At 55.1% G+C, this 19,527-nt stretch overlaps 1 protein-coding gene across 2 annotated transcripts; it reads left to right on the top strand.

Annotated features, from left to right (window-relative positions):
• Positions 1-242: 242 nt before the first annotated feature.
• On the top strand, positions 243-17,667 carry Sun2 (Sad1 and UNC84 domain containing 2). Of its 2 annotated transcripts, none has more exons than XM_036208484.1 (18): positions 243-452; positions 2,817-2,972; positions 3,720-3,907; positions 4,023-4,163; positions 4,953-5,048; positions 5,362-5,455; positions 6,554-6,627; positions 8,536-8,663; positions 11,391-11,648; positions 12,178-12,255; positions 12,619-12,662; positions 13,098-13,263; positions 13,573-13,794; positions 14,066-14,150; positions 14,561-14,676; positions 14,784-14,951; positions 15,170-15,262; positions 16,190-17,667. In XM_036208484.1, the coding sequence occupies exons 2-18, from the start codon at positions 2,851-2,853 to the stop codon at positions 16,301-16,303; spliced, it is 2,187 nt and encodes a 728-aa protein (XP_036064377.1). In that variant the 5' UTR covers positions 243-452; positions 2,817-2,850; the 3' UTR covers positions 16,304-17,667. The 2 variants fall into 2 exon arrangements, with proteins under 2 accessions (XP_036064377.1, XP_036064376.1); XM_036208483.1 differs by having other exon boundaries at positions 6,548-6,627.
• Positions 17,668-19,527: the final 1,860 nt, after the last annotated feature.

Raw genomic sequence — 19,527 nt, 5'->3', positions numbered from 1 at the left:
CCCTGTGTGCGCCATCACCGAGAGCCTTTGGGGCCCCTGCGCCGGGCGCGCGTGGGCAGGGGAGCTCGAGAGCACACTCAGCCTTGGAGGTCGCACTCGCCTTCCGCTTCCCACGCGCGGACTCCAGAGCCCACGCGGAGGGCGGGCCGAGCCGGAGCCTTTGTGTTCAAACCGGCCAATGGGCAGCGACGGAGGGCGGGGCGGGCTGGCTGGGCCCGGCCAATGGGCTGCAGGCTGTCAGCGTTGACTGACAGGCGCACACATACACACTGGGCCACGCGCGCGCCGCCCTGCCCCACTCGCGCAGCGCGGGCCTCCGTCGGCCGCATTGTCCGCCCGCCGACCCCGCGCCGTCCCGCGTCTCCGCTCCGCTCGCGTCGCAGCCCCCGGCCCGGCTCGGACCAGCCCGCGGCGCCGCCCGCGGGACCCCGACGCGGGAAGAGCCACGCAAGGTAAGGGACGGGGTGGGCCCGCCTCCCGCGGCCCCGCGAGGGCCTGACCCGGGTCGCGGTCCGGACGAAGCGCCGGCCAGGCCGGACCACAGCAGCCCCCGTCGCGGCGCACGCCCGGGCCACCCGCGGGCCGGCGCCCTGACGCATCGCGGTCACGGGGAGGGCGCTGTCCCCAGGCGGGACTTCCCCAGCAGGCTCCGGGGAGGAGGGCAGCCAAGACCCAGCCGCCCCAAACCGGCCCAGGGCAGTGCCACTGACCGATTCCTGGCGCTGGAAGTTCCCAGCCTGCGCCACCGCCGCCTGTCACAACTCTGGGTGGGGAGGAGAGACACAGGCCCACTTAGCTCAGTTCCAAAACAGCTTAACCCAACCCAACCAAAACAAAGCCATCGCGCGCGCCGCCGGGGTGTGACTTAGAGCCAGGACAGTGGGGTGAGCGCCTGGAGCACTTTGTCCCGTGTCCCACGGGAAGTGGAGTGGAGATGTCACGTGTAAGACTCCCCAAGATAGGGGCCAAGTCTCAGTTGTAATGAGGGCTCTGAAGTGGGGAAGGATGTTTTCTTTGAGGGTTTTGTAACTGATGGCCGGGTAGAGGAGTGTCTATCTTAGCGGCTCCCCACAGTGTAGACCTTTGTCATCTTGTGAAACCTGGATGGCCGCTGTGGCAAACTATTTTGTGACAACAGGATGCAGCATGAAAGATAAAGAGCCACACAGCTCTGGGAGTGCTGGGAGGTGGCACACTGGAAGTGTTCCATACCCTACCTCCCCACCTCCACAGAACGTTTAGATTCTTGCCAGCAGCAGCGTGGGTACTGTATAAACATGTTGCAATGCCCCCCCCCCTCCCCACTGCGCAAAGGCGTCATCTGTTGTAGCAGAGCAGGGGTTAAGAGGAGGAGGGTGTGGGTATCCCTAGCTGTCAGGTGGGGGTGGCAATCACAGGTGGAAGTACCTTATAAGGACTGGAGTACAACCCGGGGGTCCAGGCCAACTTCCTGCTTTGGCTACTACCAGTTGGTCCCTTTACCAACGCTGCTGAAGAGAGTGAAGGATGCCGGAGGGGCATCCCACCTGGGAAGACGCCAGTTAGCCCAGACAGGAGGCTACTTGTCTTGCTAGCTGGATGAACCTGACCTTCTGGTTTCTATGGTCAGGGTTGGAATGTGTTTCCCACCACTGGGAGGGCAGTGTTACCAGGAGTATCAGAAGTGATACAAAGTCGCAACACCTGGAACTCTTGTTGGGATATGAATTTTTGTAAGCCCTGCCAGCCCAAGGCTCTGAGATGCCTGTGTTGGTAATCTGAGATTTGATTTTGGGTTCCAGTGCTGAAAAGTTTGTTTACCTTCACTCACGTGGTGGAAGGCTGTCCCTGGCCAGGTCTTTTCACTTTGTCCTTATCAATTTCACCCCACCTCACGGGGTGACTGTGACTGTCCTGTAGGCCAGACTGACTGCAACACTACACACCAGCTCCACCTTCTGCGTTTCTTCGTTAACAAATATTTGTTGTGTAACTGCTGCGTAACCACATAGTTTACAGCTAGGTTCCAAGTGTATGTTATATGGAGCTGTAACACTTCCCAAACAACTTGTAAATGTTTTGATGGAATGCAGATGTCCAGGCCCTGAAGCCTCTCCGGTCTCAGCAGAGAGACCTGGCTCTCACCTACAGGCTAGTGTCTCAGATTCCTCCCTTGTAGAAGGGCGATGATGGCCACCTTGCTTTTATGCCAGGGTCATTAATGAGTAGGAAAGGAAGCAGGCAGCCAGTAGTCATTTATCATTGTCACGCCAAGATGTCACATCATCACAATGTGCTGAGGGGCCGCAGAATGGGAACACCGTGACAAGGTAGACGGGAAGGGTTTCTGCAATTGGGACGGGGCCCTGAACCAATGATTGTGACTAAAGAGGAGGGAAGGAAAGCATGCCCCATGGGTGTGGGGACAATGGGTGTGAGGCTGGACATCTTAGGGAGACAATAAAGCTCCGGTGGGGGGAAGGGCTGGAGGGCACACCCCAGGAAGCTGTGATCAAAGCATCTACCAGTCCCTGCTTCGCATCAGAGGTTGAGCAAGGCCCAGTTTTGGCTCCCACAGAGCTCAGTGCCAAGGAGGATAAAGACAAGCAACCTATAAACTAGGAAACCCTGGGGAAACGGCTGTGGAGGAGGCTCCCTGAGTCCTAAGTAAATTCCAAGGCAGGTAGTAGCCAGGGGTGAGAGGAGAGAGATGTACACACACAGCCCAGGGCTGTATTGCCTGGGTGTGCAGGGCATCTCTTCTCTTCAGGGAGGTGGTGCCAGAGTCTCCCCTCTGGGGAGCCCCACACCTTAGATGTTGTCCTGTCTCCCCCAAGTTTCTTTCTTCAGGAGAAGAGTCCCTGCCCCATCATGTCAAGACGGAGCCAGCGCCTCACCCGCTACTCCCAGGATGATAATGATGGCAGCAGCAGCAGCGGTGCCAGCTCTGTGGCAGGGAGCCAGAGCGCACTGTTTAAAGACAGTCCTCTCAGGTAGGAACAGGGCAGGCAGCAATTCCTTCTGCCCATGTCGTAGATGGAGATGAGATGCCTGTGTCTGTTTGATCAAAAGGGTCCTGCCTCTCTTCACATCTTTAAGGATACCAGGACCCAGGATGGTGCCTTTTGCACCCACTGTGAGCAGGGGCCACCCAGCCTCAGGTTTAGCGAACAGGAAGTGGGGAGAGGCAGCTTCACACAAAAGCCAGGCAGGAAACACCAAAGCTGTAAGCTGGGCTCACAGCAGCAAGTCTACTATGGGCGAGTGTGGCAGTCCAGCCGCCTTCCCCAGGCTCACACCTCCCATTTCACCATCTTCGGGCCTCAGTGTAGCTGGCCCGTGCGTGACTCAGGGCAGCAACGCCTTGTTATCCTGCCTCCTTGTAGCCATGAGGCCCCTGAGGCTCTGGTTAGGTCTGGGAAGCCAGGTCAGGTTAGTCCAGGTTTTCAGTAGGTTGTGGAAACTCCTTGTCCTACTAGGAAGCATGGGGAAAACGTTTGTTTGGCTTTGAAGTTAGAAACCTGAATTGAATGATGACTCTGTCTCTAACCAACGAACTCCCCCTTCTCTGGTGAGATTCAGTGATAGGTACTAGGAGCAGAGACCTAAGTACCTGTGCTGGGGAGTAGTCAGAAGTAGATGGGTTGTTGGTCGCCTGGCAACAAGGCCTACCCACGCAAAGTGAGCTTGCCAGGGCTGTTGGCTCACTTTCCGCCTCTCCCCTCATGGCTGTCCCGCAGGACTTTGAAGAGGAAATCCAGCAACATGAAGCGCCTGTCCCCAGCTCCACAGCTCGGCCCCTCTGACTCTCACACCTCCTACTACAGCGAGTCTGTGGTCCGAGAGTCCTACATAGGCAGCCCCCGGGCCGCATCCCTTGCCAGGAGTGCCCTCCTGGATGACCGTCTCCACAGTGAGCCGTACTGGAGTGAGTAGTCCAGACCTCCCTCCTAAGACCTGGCCTCCAAATCCCTCCCATCTCAGCCCCAGGCCCACCGAGGTGGAGGCTGTGGGAGCTTGACAGAGGCCCTGTCCCCTGCCAGGCGGGGACCTGCGGGGGAGGAGGAGGAGAGGAACAGGTGGTTCGGAGAGCAGCAAAGCCAATGGGCTCGCCACGGAGAGCAAGGCCTCAGAGGACTTTTTCGGCTCTTCCTCAGGCTACTCTTCAGAGGATGACTTTGCAGGTAGGTGCCGTTAGCCCGTGTGAGTGGATTCTAGGGCTACAGGGGACCGAGGACAGGGGGCACCCTGACAGTGTGAGATAACCTCACATGTTATGGACACTTCACAGCTTCACTGAGAGCTGGGGATAGAGTGTCAGTGGTAGAGAATTTGCCTAGCAAGCTTGCAACCTTGTCTCTGGTGTGTGCGCGCGCGCGCACGTGCGCGTGTGTGTGTGTGTGTGTGTGTGTGTGTGTGTGTGTGTGTGTGTGTTTGTACATGTGCACACCTTCCTTACTGGGCATCTACACCAAAGCTCTTCCTCCTGGCCCAAGCAGCCTCTCACCCAGGACTTTGTGCGTCTGTAGGCTCCTCCTCCACTAGTCTGTGAGTGACCCAGAACTGCACCACTGTGTTTGGGCAGTTTAACCTGGGACTCAAGCATGGCCAATACTCAGTAATTTCCGTTACATGCAGGAGTGATGCTCTTGTCTGGTTCTAAGGAACTAGAGACTGTCAGCAAGGAGAGGGCTGCAAAGGGAAATAAGATGTCAGGGTCTGGGGACATGGCTCAGAGGCACAGTCCTCCAGCGAGCACGGGTCCTAGAGTCAGTCCCCAGGACCAGGAAAAAGATGTTGGAGTTTTCCCATCTCATCAGCTCACAAACATTCCTTGACCTACTGTGTGCTGGGCCAGTCTGACACTCTGGGAGGAGGATGAGAGGCTTCACCTCAAGGAGAAAACAGGTTCCACATCCGGGGCTCACAGTGACGGTGAGGAGCTGAGTTTCCTTCCTCCCTTTCCCCTACAGGCTACGCGGACTCTGACCAGCACAGTTCAGGGTCAGGGTTAAGGAGTGCAGCATCTCGGGCAGGCTCATTTGTCTGGACACTGGTCACTTTCCCAGGTGGGTGCTCACCGTGTGCCAGGCCACTTCCACACTCTGCGGCGGTCAGTCCTTCCTGTGTGATTGGGCACCCAGGTGGAGTCGGGAAGGCTCGCTGTGAAATCATCTCTGGAAGCCAAGAGCTGTGGGAGACCCCTAGCAGAACCATTGCAGAGCAGGTTGGGGATAGGAAGACTGGGCAGGTGGACTTGGAAAGGGGTCACTGTGGAGTGAGACAAAGGGGGCCTGGTGAGGGTTGGGGCAGGGGCACACAGATGGGGAAAGGTGGTGTGTTAAGTATGACCAAGTCTTAGGCTTACTGGCCGCTTTTCAGGCCGGCTCTTTGGTCTTCTCTACTGGTGGGTTGGCACCACCTGGTACCGTCTGACGACTGCTGCCTCCCTCCTGGACGTCTTCGTCTTAACCAGGTGAGCGAGACTTGATGATGAACCAGCACGACCTGGTACCACAGGGCCTGACAGAGCATCTGAGCTGGAATGTGGTCCACTGTTCCCTGAAGGTTCCCAGTCCACATGTAGCCTTTGGTATAGGCAGGTTTTCCTCCCTAGTTAATAACTCTTCCAGCCACACTCTGGGACACAGGTTTGTGCTTCACCTGGGTCCTTCCTAAGAACCAAGTGCCACCCAGCCCAGCCACTTCCCATCCTCAGAGAAAGGGTGGCTTTGCGCCCACTGGCAAGCTGTAAGGCACTAATTCAAAAGCGGGGTAGAAAGTTCTGACTCCTTAGGCCTAGGACAGGCTGCATTCCAGATTTCTGCTCATGGTCAGAAGCCATGAAGAGGCATTGTCTGAGGATGCTGTGGGGTTATTCCGCAAGTTCCCAAACCAGCAGAACAGAGGTTTAGGGCCATATCCCTTGGGCGGAGAACAAAGGTTAGACCAGGAGATGAGGGCGCTTGTGGCCAAGCCCAGGTCCTGGAGCGTGACTAGTGCTGCTGGAAAGAGGGAGAGTCACCAAAGAACCTGAGAGAATCGAGACTCAGTCAGGACTGAGTCTGAAACCAGCCTGACCTACCTACATAGGGAGTCCAGATCAGCCTGGGCTACCTATCAAGACCTTCTTTCAAATATAAAGACATATCTTCAAAATATATGTGTGGTGGGTGTGTGGGGAGGCTGGAGAGATGGCCCAGTGGTTAGAGCACTGGTAGCTCTTCCAGAGAACTGAGTTCAATTCCCAGCACCCACAAGGTGGCTCACAGCCGTCTGTAACTCCAGTTCCAGGGGATCCAATACCTTCTTTTGGACTCTGAAAGCATCTACACTCACCTACATATATGTCTACACACATAATACACATAATTAAAAATAAGATTTAAAATACATAGAGCCAAAATTTCCCTTAGGACCTACAGGTCCCATTCTAGTGGACTAGTCCAGCCCTTGTCCCACGGGAAGCTCAAGGGTACATGCTTTAACTCTAGTGTAGAGTTCTAGGAAAGCCCCCAGGGACTGGGTGAAGCCCGGTCTGATGTCTGCCTTCTGTCTGCCTCCTGAGGTCCAGGCACTTCCCACTGAACCTGAAGACTTTCCTGTGGTTCCTCCTGTTCCTGCTGTTCCTGACTGGTCTGACTTATGGTGAGCAGGGGTGGAAGAGAGGGAAGCTAGAGGCAGGGGTGTGGTGTGGCAGGCACTGGATAACAGTGATCCAGGGGTGTGGTGTGGGGAATAACAGTGATCCAGGGGTGGGGTGTGAGGGATAACAGTGATCCAGGGGTAGGGTGTGGGGGATAACAGTGATCCAGGGGTGTGGTGTGGTGTGGGGGATAACAGTGATCCAGGGGTGTGGTGTGGGGGATAACAATGATCCAGGGGTGAGGTGTGGTAGACACTGGGATAACAGTGATCCAGGGGTGTGGTGTGGTGTGGGGGATAACAGTGATCCAGGGGTGAGGTGTGGTAGACACTGGATAACAGTGATCCAGGGGTGGGGTGTGGTAGACACTGGATAACAGTGATCCAGTGGGCTGGATCCCAGGCAGAGCCCTGGGCTAGACTTTGCCACTCCCCAACCCCACCAACAGACCCAGGCTGCCCTGTCTGAGAGTATCCCAGGGCTGAGGGGATATGCCTCATCTGACCTTGCTGTAGTACAGGGTGCCTCTGGAGTACACGCCCCTGGACAGCTACTCTGTGGGTAGCAAGCAGGAACTCTGAGCTATTATTAGGAGCAGCTATTTTCCTTCCCTCTATTCCAAATCAGGACAGTCTGTGCAAGTGGATTGTTTTTACAAGATCAAGTGAAACCTTTGGCTGCCTTTAAGCTAGAAGCCGTGAAACAGCAGTAAGAGAACTGGCTGGGACACTCAGAGCCACTTACCCACGGCTCTGTCTCATTCTGCCTGTCACAGAACCTTCTTGGCGTCTTTGCCTCCTGTGTTCCGCTTCTCACAGGACAGTCTCACTGAGTTTCCGGTTTCGTGTGATTGAGCTGTGTAGTCCCAGGCTCACTCTCAGTGACTGCAGTAGCTTGTAGAAAGTTGGTTTATAGTCTTGTACTTTTTTTTTTTTTTTTTTTTTTTGAGACAAGGTTTTTCTGTGTAGCCCTGGCTGTCCTAGAACTCTCTGAAGAGCAGGCTGGCCTTGAACTCCCGAGTGCTGGGATTAAAGAAGTGCCACCACCACCAGAAGCGCTCGGCGTACTTTTATTAATAAGAGGGCAGGACATTTTTCCAAATGTTGGTTTCCTTTTTGTTTCCTATTACAAGAACAACTTGTTCGTACCTAGTGGAAACTGGGCATCACCCTTAAAATAATAATTCTCTTATTACTCACGATAGTGTGGTGTCTGTTCTGTCAGCACTTTCCCAGGCGTGAAGCACAGCTCAGCCTGAGTGTCACCCTTTCCTCATGGGGTTGACAGAGCTGATGTCACAGCCAGTTCACGTGGCTGCTCAGGGAGTGTGTGTGTGTGTGTGTGTGTGTGTGTGTGTGTTGTCTACACACCTAGCGACTGTGTAGACTCCCTTCCCTTCCCTGCTCAAGGTTTGTAACTAAGTGGCAGACAGATGTTTTTTTCCGGTGCTCCATTTCTCTGTGACTGCAGTCTTGGGTCCTGATCCTGGGGCCTCAGTGTCCTACCTTGAAGCCGGTGGGTGCTGTGTTCTCTTGAGTGATGTTCAGTGTCAGCAGCCCATGGAGCTGGAGAGCTGCTGAGCCCCCTCACAAATGGCCACTTGAGCCATTGAATCCTTCTTCTGGACAGGGCAGCCAGTGGTAGTTGTCAAAGCTCCCCAGAGGACTGTGCACTGAGAGGTGTATGCTCCCGTCGGGGCTGGGTTCCACCCCTGGAAATCTGGAGCTGGGCAAGGAAGGTGCTCTCACAAAAGTCTCACTGTCTGTGGAATGAGCGAAGGAACCCGGGTGATGTTAGCATGCATGTGCTGTGAGGTCATGGGGTGTCGTTTCCACCCCTGGTAGCACAGGACTCACAATGGGTGACACAGGCCGTATGACAGGTTCTAAGCACGCTCTCCCTGTGCCTAGGTGCTTGGTATTTTTACCCCTTTGGGCTGCATACATTGCAACCCACCTTGGCCTCCTGGTGGGCAGCAAAGGAGAACAGGAGGCAGCCGGAGGTGTGGGAATCCAGAGATGCCTCCCCGCACTTCCAGGTGAGTCCAGGGGTGCTGAGGGCGGTGAGCAGACTTCTCCAGCCTGACTTTCCAAGTGGTACCGCAGCTCACACCCTTTCCCTGGCTGTGTGAGGTGGAGGTCATGGGGGAGCTAACTGACCCCTAAACACAGCTCAAGTTACGTGCGTGCTCAGAAAGCAGAAGGAAGGGGCTGGCCAACGGTCTTGTGGTCTTTTGGTGTGATTTCTCCATGTTGCCACGGCTTCTGTGTGCAACATCCCCATCAGGCACCTCCCCCCTTCCCCAACTTAAACGTGTGGCTTAAGACTTTAAGTATGCAGTGGCTGTAGGTCTGGAAGGCCCAGGGGGGCCCTTCTGGGCTGAACCAGGACAGACTGTGCTAGTTGCTTAGTGTTCACCTGGTAGGCTAGCCTGGGCTCCCACAGCAGTTCAGCTGTGTTCTAGGAGGGGGAAAACAAGCCAGATAAGTTGGGACCTGCAGAAGTGAGTATCAGGGACAGACCAGATTCAAGGAGGGGGAGGTAAGGAGAGGGAAGCCTCTCCAGCAAGCAGCTGCCAGGCCACTCTGCAGGGGCTGCGGACGAGGGAGTAAGAGACAGTGGTCAGTTTATAATCTGCTCAGGTCTTGCTCTCAGGGGCTGCAGCTACTTGTGGTAACAAGTGGATATAACCAGAATGAAGTAGAAATACAGGACACCCAACACTGTCCCAGGGCTAGAGGGGCTGGCTCAAGGCACAGCGTGCTTGCTGTGTGAGTGTGAGGCCTGAGTTCAGGTCCCCAGGATGACTAGTCACACCTATAACCCTGGTGCTGGGGGTGGCAGTGGAGTCAGGTGGATCTCAAGGGCTTGTTGGCTAATCAGCTAGCCGAAATGGTGAGCAGCTCCGGGTTCAGTGAGGGAGCCTGTCTCACAAAATAGATGGAGAGCCATAGAGAGAAACAGCTAATGTCAGCCTCTGGCCTCCCCTGGTGCACAAGCGAGTACATCTTTATATACATGTGCACACACATATGCATACACACATGGGAGCATGGCACACACACACAAATCTCTGTCTCAGCAGGGCATGGTGGCTCACATCTGTAGTCATAGCACTTGAGAGGCTGAGGCAGGAGAATCCCGTGAATTTGCAGTTAGCCTGGACTACATAGCAACCTGCAGGACAGTCTGGACTAAGAGTGAGACCCTTTCTCAAGAAAATAACCCCCCAAACTCTTTGTCCTCTAGTGATTTGAACTTTGCTTGTACCTGAAGAGTTAGGCTTGCCACATTTTAAATCATACGTTCCAGCATGGTACTTTTTCTGAGTATGACCTTTTTTGTTGTTGTTTTTGTTTTTTTGAGACAGGGTTTCTCTGTGTAGTTTTGGTGCCTGTCCTGGAACTCACTCTGTAGCCCAGGCTGGCCTCGAACTCACAGAGATCTGCCTGCCTCTGCCTCCTGAGTGCTGGGATTAAAGGTGTGCGCCACCAACGCCTGGCTGATCTTACTTCTTAAAATGATGGCATCTCCCGCCATCTGCAAACTCCTTTTAAAATTACCCTTTGAAGAGATGAGGAGCAACGCAGTCTTGGGCCTCTTTTCATGTGGAAAGGGGAAGTAAAGCCAGCAGAGCTTGGCCTGGCTTCCGCCAGTGTGAAGACACCAGTGAAGACGGCTGATTTAGAGCAGTGATGGCAGGACAGGGCAGGGCAGGCTGGGATGGGAGTCTGCTTGCTGCCTTTTGAGTCATGCGAGCATATGTGTGAAACAGAATTTCTAAAACCTGAGACCTCTGCCCCAAAGTCCTTTACTCTTTAAGGGCCGACTGTTAGATTGCATTTTGTAATTTCTCTTGGCAAAGATTTTGTTGTTTGGCCAACCAGTCTTCAGAATTCATGACACACTATCAGATACCACCCTTGGTCCAAATGGCTATTACTGTATCTTCTCTGTAGGACATTCATTTAAATGAGGGAAATGCAAAGCTTTCAAACCATACATCCTTTGGTGTCGTTATCTAGGGAAGAGCAAAAGCACTTGAAAGTCGAGAGCTGCCCCCTCCCAATTTTATTTTATTTATTTATTTTTGTTTTTTTTTTCCGAGACAGGGTTTCTCTCTGTAGCTTTGGAGGCTGTCCTGGAACTTGCTTTGGAGACCAGGCTGGCCTCGAACTCACAGAGATCCACCTGCCTCTGCCTCCCGAGTGCTGGGATTACAGGCATGCGCCACCACCGCCTGGCCCCCTCCCAATTTTAAACAGCTCATGGGCTGCCCTGCTGGGTCCCTGTGGCCATCCTCCAACTTCACGGAATTTTCGTGGCTAGTCCCTGTGTTCAGACCCGTCTCCCAGCCACCTTTCCCTCCACATTGGGCTCCGATGTTTAGGGAGCCTTGGCCGCACCCGTAGTGTGCACCCTGTATCTCCTGGCATATGCTACAGCTGCTAGCCATGTCCCAGACTTTGTTTCTTTGTTTTTGTTTTTTCAAGTGAGAGTCTTACTAGATATCTCTGGCTGTCCTGGAACTCACTCTATAGACCAGGCTGGCCTCGAACTCACAGAGATCCACCTGCCCCTGCCTCCTGAGTGCTGGGATTAAAGGTGTGCACTACTACACCTAGCTGCCATGTCCCAACTGTGCTGAGTCAGAAGCCCCTCAAATTCTCTTCTCTCTGCCAGCTGTTTCAGTGGCCATCCCAGAAAGCCTTGTGGTAGGCTCCCCTGGCCCCTCAACCTCTCTTCTTCCCCCTGGCCCCACTAGGCTGAGCAGCGGATTCTTTCCCGGGTGCACTCCCTGGAGCGGCGCCTGGAGGCTCTTGCTGCCGAGTTCTCTTCCAACTGGCAGAAGGAGGCCATACGGCTGGAACGGCTGGAGCTGCGGCAAGGGGCCACTGGCCACGGAGGCGGCAGCAGTGGCCTGAGCCACGAGGATACCCTGTCTCTCCTGGAAGGGTTGGTGAGCCGCCGTGAGGCTGCCTTGAAGGAGGACTTGCGCAGGGACACAGTGGCTCGTATGCAGGTGAGGGGACAGCATTGCCTGGGTGTGGGACCACACATCCCTGAGGGTGCTGCCATAGAAAACCCTGAAAGACACATGTTTGGTGCAGGAGGCCCCACAGGGCGTGAGGTAGACAGTAGTGTGTAATATAGAGTCACTTGCCAGGAACCCTGTCCAGATGATGCTCCATTTCCCATGGTGGGTGCCCAGCATAGTGCCTGACACCAGTAATGTGTGTAGTCCTTGGTTTCAGAGCCTTGTAGCATAAGGCCAGGAGCTGAAACCCTGGAGTTAAGAGTCCCAGAACGAACCCAGTCAGACCACATCCTAGTCACATGTGTTCCTCCAATGCTAGCTGTCAGACCTCAGTCTGTCGGGACATGGTGGCACACACCTCTAGTCCCAGCACTCAGGAGGCAGAGGCAGGCGGATCTCTGAGTTTGAGGCCAGCCTGGTCTACAGAGTGAGTCCAGGACAGCCAGGGCTACACAGACAGTCTAAAACAAAACAGAGTGAACACTAAGGCCAGCTTCCTCCTCATATCTGGCAGGAAGAACTGGCCGCCCTGAGGGCAGAGCATCACCAAGACTCAGAAGACCTCTTCAAGAAGATTGTCCAGGCCTCTCAGGTCAGTGGCATGGAGCCGTGCGCTGGGATCTCACCCAAACTTAGACCTGTCCGTGGTTCTTCCACAGACACTGCTAGGATGTTGAGTAGCCTTCTCCAGGGCTGACTTGCCTCAGATAGAAGCTCCACGGTGCCCCCTGGAACGTGCATGGGGCAAGGACGGCAGTTGTGCCGGGTGTGTCTGTGCTCAGTGACCGTAAACTTACCTAGGTGGGAAGGAGTCTGGGGGACTCACAGAAGGACTTCAACTGGTTTGGTCTCTGCTGAAAGAGCCGGGAGACCCCGAGGCAGGGGTGTGGTTAAGCAAAGACTCCCCCACAGAACAGGTCTTCAGATTTCTTGTCCTTGTCCTTCCCGCTCCCAGGAGTCTGCGGCTCGTGTCCAGCAGCTGAAGACAGAATGGCAAAGGTAATAGTTGCCATCCGGCCTGCTCTGCCACCCCGTTAGTGCTCGGTCTGCTCCCTTGAGGAAGGCTGGTTGAGACTTAGTTTAGGCCCTGCCCGCAGCCTCTAAGGTACAGGGCAGGTTGGTAAGGACTGGGGGTGGCAGGGACAGGCACTGGGTGAAACTGGAGCTGGTCTCTTCTCGGTGGCTTATGCTCTTGGGACCAGGTTGTGAAGGCATGGGAAGCCATGGCATTGTGAATTGTGTACTCCAAGCTTAGAGGGAATCAGGCCAGCTGGTTCCCAAGCTCCTGTGCTGGGTTCTGCTGCCAGACTGCACAGGCAGCCCTGCTCCTTCACACACAGTGAGCAATGGGATACACCTTATGACAGGAGTCAGCCAGGGGTCCTCTGCCTTCCTCAGCATGGCCTTCCCTCGCTTCCCTCCCTCTGGGATTAGGATGACCCAGGAGGCCTTCCAGGAGAGCTCTATGAAGGAGCTGGCACGGCTGGAAGCCCAGCTGGCCAGCCTGCGGCAGGAGCTGGCTGCCCTGACTCTGAGGCAGAACTCGGTGGCAGATGAAGTGGGACTGTTGCCACAGAAAATCCAGGCTGCCAGAGCTGATGTGAGTTGGGAATTACTCAAAGCCCTGTGGAACACCCTCCCCTCTGAGACCACCCACCTGGGGGCGGGGTCCATCAGCCAAGGCAGTACCCCGGCCAGCTGTTCTGGAGGCTCAGTGCAGACCTGGACTCTGGGGGAAATGCTATCCGTGCCTGGTCACTGTTCCCAGAAAAGTAGTTCCTAACTCTAACCTCTCTCCCAGGGTCTCCTTCCCTTCTGGCTTTGCTCCCTCCCTGAGTGATAGTCCACCAGCCCTGCCATAGCCCTGCCGTTCCTACAAGCTTCTTAGTGATCCTGCCTCTGTCCCTAGGTGGAATCCCAGTTCCCTGACTGGGTCAGTCAGTTCCTTCTCCGAGATAAGGGTGCCCGTAGCGGACTCCTACAGAGAGATGAGATGCATGCTCAGCTGCAGGAGCTGGAGAGCAAAATCCTTGCCAGCATGGCTGAGATGCAGGGCAAGTCAGCCAGGGAGGCGGCAGCTTCTCTGGGACGGACCCTGCAGAAAGAAGGCGTGGTTGGGGTGACAGAGGAGGTAAGGGTGACCACCCTCCCAGCACACTGCTTTCTCCCCTGGAAGCTGTAGACCTGAACACTCCTACATTGCCAGCTCCTCATCCGTCCTAGGACATAAGTGATGGACCCTCCTGGCTGGAGGTTTGGGTGTATGTTCCAGGCCAAGTGTGGGTGGTGGAGGTGCAAGACCGGCTTGGGTACCACTGGTGCTAGTCTAGTAGGGTCAGCCCATGGGTATGCATGCAATGTCTGTGCCCATCCACATCTCTGTTCCCCGGGACTTGTTTTAGCAAGTGCACCGGATCGTCAAGCAGGCCCTGCAGCGCTACAGTGAGGACCGTATCGGAATGGTGGACTACGCCCTGGAATCGGGAGGTGTGTCTGCTGCCTCCACTGCTTGGCCTTCTCTTGGGCCTTACCATGGCTAGGCCCGAGTCTGCCAGGCAGCACAGAGCTAAGCAGCCAGGGTTTGGGGCCAGTACCAACCAGACACCCACCCAACCTGGACCCCCAACCAAGGCCAGAGACAGCTGAGGGAAGCCGTGAGGCACTGAGTGGCATCCCTGGCTGGGAGAGGTCTTGTGAATCTAGGTTAGAACTAAGGGCTGGGCTTAGGTACTTGTCTCCATGCTCTTCCTTCTTGGAACCCCCAGAGCTTATTGGGCCTCCCCATTATGAGTTTAAAAACCTTTCTTTTGGGGTTGGGGATTTAGCAAGCGTGAGGCCCCGGGTTCGGTCCTCAGCTCCGGGGGGGAAAACACAAACAGACCCCTTTGCTGTGACAGGAGCCAGTGTCATCAGTACCCGGTGCTCTGAGACGTACGAGACAAAGACCGCCCTCCTCAGCCTCTTCGGCATCCCCCTGTGGTACCACTCCCAGTCACCCCGAGTCATCCTCCAGGTGAGTAACCAGTGAGGGCCCAGTGCACTCTGAACGCAGCGGGGGAGCCCCATCTCAGCCAGGCCTGTATTAAAGCCCTTAGCTGACATGCCTTCCACCCTCTCCAGCCAGATGTGCACCCAGGCAACTGCTGGGCCTTCCAGGGGCCTCAGGGCTTTGCTGTGGTCCGCCTCTCTGCCCGCATCCGCCCCACAGCGGTCACCTTAGAACATGTGCCCAAGGCCTTGTCCCCCAACAGCACCATCTCCAGTGCTCCCAAGGACTTCGCCATCTTCGTGAGTACCTGCTCTGTATGAGGATAAAAGGGGGAGGGTGTCTTGGCTGAGAGTCACATTTAGGTGGCTCTGGCAGTGAGGGGGTTAATGCAGCATTTAAAAGGAGAGCCAGTTTGAGACCTGGCCCTTTGGTGTAGCTGTCTGAGGCTGCAGTGGAGACACCAGCTGTGAGAGTACAGTGGCCCTCCCTGATCCCCATCCTGCATGCTTCTCTGCAGGGCTTTGATGAAGACCTCCAGCAGGAAGGGACACTTCTTGGCACATTTGCCTATGACCAGGATGGGGAGCCCATCCAGACCTTCTATTTCCAGGTACAGGACTGTGTGCTTATGGGATGTGCACTCAGCCAGAGTTTTGGACAGGGCATGTGACCTAAATAGTGAGCTTCCGATCTTCTAGGACAGAGGCAGGTTCTGGTGTGAGGGATGGGGCTCAGTTCATTTCAATTCTTTGGTTGGTGTTTTTTCCTCTGCGTGCGTGTGTGTGTGTGTGTGTGTGTGTGTGTGTGTGTGTGTGTGTGTGTGTATGCACCGTTTGTTTGCCTGGTGCCCTAGGAGGCCAGAAGAGGACTTTGGATGCCCTGGAACCAGAGTTACAGACAACTAGAAGTTGCCCTGCAGGTGCTGGGAATTGAACCTGGATCACATGGAAGAGTAGCCAGTGCTCTTAACTGCTGGCCCAGCTCTCAGCCCTATAACACTATGGCTTTTAAGAACAAAGTACAGGGTTGGGGATTTAGCTCAGTGGTAGAGCACTTGCCTAGCAAGCACAAGGCCCTGGGTTCAGTCCTCAGCTCTGGCCAAAAATAATAATAATAAATAAATTAATTAATTTTTAAAAAAGAACAAAGTACAGGCTAGACACCAGAAAAAAAGCAAACCCTGTTCACAAGCTTCCTATGAAAGTTCTATGCACAATAATGCTAACTGTGACTGGGAATGAATTCATCAGTCTCAGATGAACTGTGCTGGCCTTTGGTACTCAGACTGTTCACATATGGCCCAAGGGCCCGCTCACATGCGTAGTAGCCCTAGGAACCCTGAAGTCCCCCAGGGACTTTGGCCTAGAAACTTTGTTCGAGGAAATAGAAACTTTAGAAATTCAGGGGTTTTTTTGTTTTTAATTTGAGCCCCAGGGGAGCAGACTCCTAGCTGCTGGAGTGACTCCCCGCTTCAGCCCCTTCTGTTGGTGAGGTGTCAAGAGACCCCCGTGACATTGAATCCCTCCTCTCCACCTAGGCCTCTAAGATGGCCACATACCAAGTCGTGGAGCTCCGGATCCTGACCAACTGGGGCCACCCTGAGTACACGTGCATCTACCGCTTCCGGGTGCACGGAGAGCCCGCCCACTAGCCCTCTGAGACCTCGTGCCTGCCGCTAGCCACCTGGGAGGCTCACCCTTCCCAGCGTCGACCCCCGCGCCCGCCGAGAGTAGGTGCCCAGCACCGCACCACCTGCCCGCACACGCTTGATAGCGCTGACTTCCAGAGCAAGAAGGAAGAGGCGGCACATGAACGGGCTCTCTGCACAGCCAGCAGCTTCAGCTTGCCAGCCGGCTCCGCGCCTCAGTCCTTCCTCCTGAGCTAGGCGCCCGCCGGGGTGCAGACATGTAGCGTACTTCGGAGGACTGGGGGTCAGGAAGTGAGACTATTTGGTGGAGGGCTTGGCCCCAGGGAGCTCCTGGTAGGTGCCAAAGCCATGGGCACACTAAGCCAGAGCCCCAGTGGGGTGAGCTGGGGGGTCTCGTGGCCTTTTAGGGCAGTGCTCAGCACTCTGCAGCGGGGATTGTCTCTGCAGACCAGGGCCTGGTAAAGGACTCAGAGGCTGCTGTGCTCTTCCAGCATGGCAGGTACCGTGGCCCACAGGGCCCCTAGGGTTTCTTGTATCCTGGGGGTACCAGCTCCTGTGTGCCTCTGAGGACTGCTGTCTGTGCCAACCTAGAAGGTCCCCAGTGCTGGGGACCATTGCTTTTTCTTCTTCTGTGGGATGAGGGTCTGCCCTACTTCATTCCTGCTGCATCCTGCCTGTGCTCCAGAGCAAGCTTTCCATTCCCCCAAGGGAGGACCTAGGCTCTTTGGGGCCATTCCATCAGGGTAGCCTAGAAGAGAGGAGACACCACTTTGTGGGTTCTCCTGGTCCAGTGCCAATAGCCACGGTGTGGCTCAAGGTGTCAGGTTACACTAGGCTATCCCAGCTAATGAGACCCTAGTGAGGGTCCTGCCCACTCTAAAGCAACTCCCTTGGGCTCTCAGCTCTTTCTTAGTTTCCTTTCTGACTCCTTCTCTATGGGGGCAGTTAGGCAGGGGCTGTGTGTAGGGGGGGAGGCTGGCAGAAGTTCCCTTGTGTGAGGAGGAGGAAGAGGCCTTAGACTGAACGGCCCGCTGTACTATATACAGAATTCTCAAGGTCTGGTTTAACTGAAAAGCTCCAGCCTTGATTGCTAGCCCCACTCTGAGGGGCACCAGCTGCTACTCAGTTCCCAGTTCCTGGCCTATGGGAAGGGCCAGGGGGAGATGCCAGGCGGGGGCAAGCAGGAGCCGTTAGGTGTTCTGGGAAGGGATAGCCTGCACAGCCCTGCCTGCGGGGCTTGTCTCACTCACTCTCCTGTGACAGATGCTGCACTGCTGGTTCCTTTTTAAACAAACAAAACCCTCTCCAGACTAATTTATGCCTATGCAAAAATAAAGGATGCCCAGGATCAACGGATCATGCTTTTTTTCTGGTTGTCACAGCAACTCAGCTGCTCTTGGAGATACAAGGGACTGAATTCTTAGCCAAAGCTCTGTACCTAAAGACTTGGTCCTAATGCGCAGAAACCCAGGCCTTTGGTTGAAATCCACTGGGATGAACTTGGAACCCCAGCTAAGGTCCACTCCAGTGTTTCTGGATTTGCGGGCTGGCAGGAGGGAGTATGAGGACTTTAAGTGATGTCATCAAGAGTACCCTGAGGAGGAGGACTTCCCTGTCTCTGCTTAAACAAAGGCAGAGGGCCTCAGGCTTAAAAAGGGGTCTCCTGAAGGGTCTGCCAGGATCTGCCAGGGCCCAGGGGAGAGGCCCTGATGACTGCCTAGATTCAGCTCAGGGTGGTACTTCACCAGGCCTGAGGTGCCTTCTACTGACCATGGCATCTTGCCCAGAGCTGGTTCTCGCCATAGCTGAGAAAATAAAAACAAGAACTGGTCAGCAGGCAGGAGGGTGCTGGCTGGGGTACATGTTGGCCCAGAGCCCAGGGACACGATCTGTACTAACTCCTTCCAACAAAACAGACACCACTGGGCAGGAAGGGCCCCAACAAACAGTCCAGTAACTTGCCACACACCATCAGGGCTCAGTGCCTCTGCCACCTGAACACATTCAAATCCTCTGGGCCTCTCACACTGACCTCACAACATTGTCTCCCTAACCCCAACCCAGCCAGATGCACCCCTGCACCATGGCACATTCCTGTACCATCATCTCAGTGCCAGGCACCAATGAGCCCGGACAGCTGCTGCATGTGATGTGAGGACCTGGCTACTACCTCCATCCCACCCCACCCTACAGACCGAGTCCTAGAAAAGCTGCTGCACACTCAAGTTGCACATACAGAAGGCTGGGTCTGGTCTTTACGAGACTAACAGATTAATAACTTTATTCTGTATTGACTACAAATGGGCTGGTGTTTTCTGTAAATGGAGAGCTGAGAGGACCAAGTTCTGCAGGGACTTTGTAGTCCCTGTTAATGACAGTTAACACTGAATTCGGTCAGCTTCTCAGGCCATACCCAGACCTACCTCCCTGAGGGGCTGAGGCCTGAGTGGTAGTTATGGCTCCTGAACACAGTTCTCGTGACCACTACTGCTTACAGGGGTACAGTCAGGATGAAATGAGGTTCTACTGTGGCCCAGTGCTGCAGGAAGTCACACCTCCACTGTGCCATGCGCCACCATGCTATAGTCCCACTACTACACGGGCACAGCCTAAGTGAGCCAGAGCCACGAACAGGTAAGAACAGCTGGAGTCAGAGGAGTGGCCTCAGCTGTCTGGGAAAAGCTGTAGGGTGAGTAGGAACTAAGCCACTGGAGACAGACAGCCCTTCCCTTCCCTGAGCTTCAGCGCTGTCCACCACGGAGACCGCCCAGGTGGGAAGTGAGCAAGGCCACCCACAGCAGCACCACACAGCGTTCAGCCTGTCCAGAACACCTGTCCCCCTCATACTCTCAACAAATCCACACAACCTGGAGGCAGGGGGTCTGTGTGAGGAGGAAAGTGGGGTTCAAAGATAGCTGGTAGCAGGTTGGGGATTTAGCTCAGTGGAATAGCACTTGCCTAGCAAGCACAAGGCCCTGGGTTCGATCCTCAGCTCAAAACAAAAAACAAACCAAAAAAAAAACTCTCAGAGATAGCTGGTGGAGCATTTACACCTGCACAAGCAGGGATCCTGGAGGCCCTATTCCCCTCGACTGCCAGCAGGTGCCCAGGGCAGGTGGAACCAGCATCCTGTTGCAGCACCTCCACCTGGAGGGCCGGGCAGGGAACGTGACGCTGTCAACTTAGAACAAACTTTTATTGTGGATGCTGGTCTGGTCAGTCCATGG

The sequence above is a fragment of the Onychomys torridus genome, chromosome 16 (assembly GCF_903995425.1).
Source record: "Onychomys torridus chromosome 16, mOncTor1.1, whole genome shotgun sequence".
NCBI lineage: Eukaryota > Metazoa > Chordata > Mammalia > Rodentia > Cricetidae > Onychomys > Onychomys torridus.
Note: the sequence above shows the minus strand (reverse complement) of the source record. Positions and strands in the feature narration are given on the sequence as shown.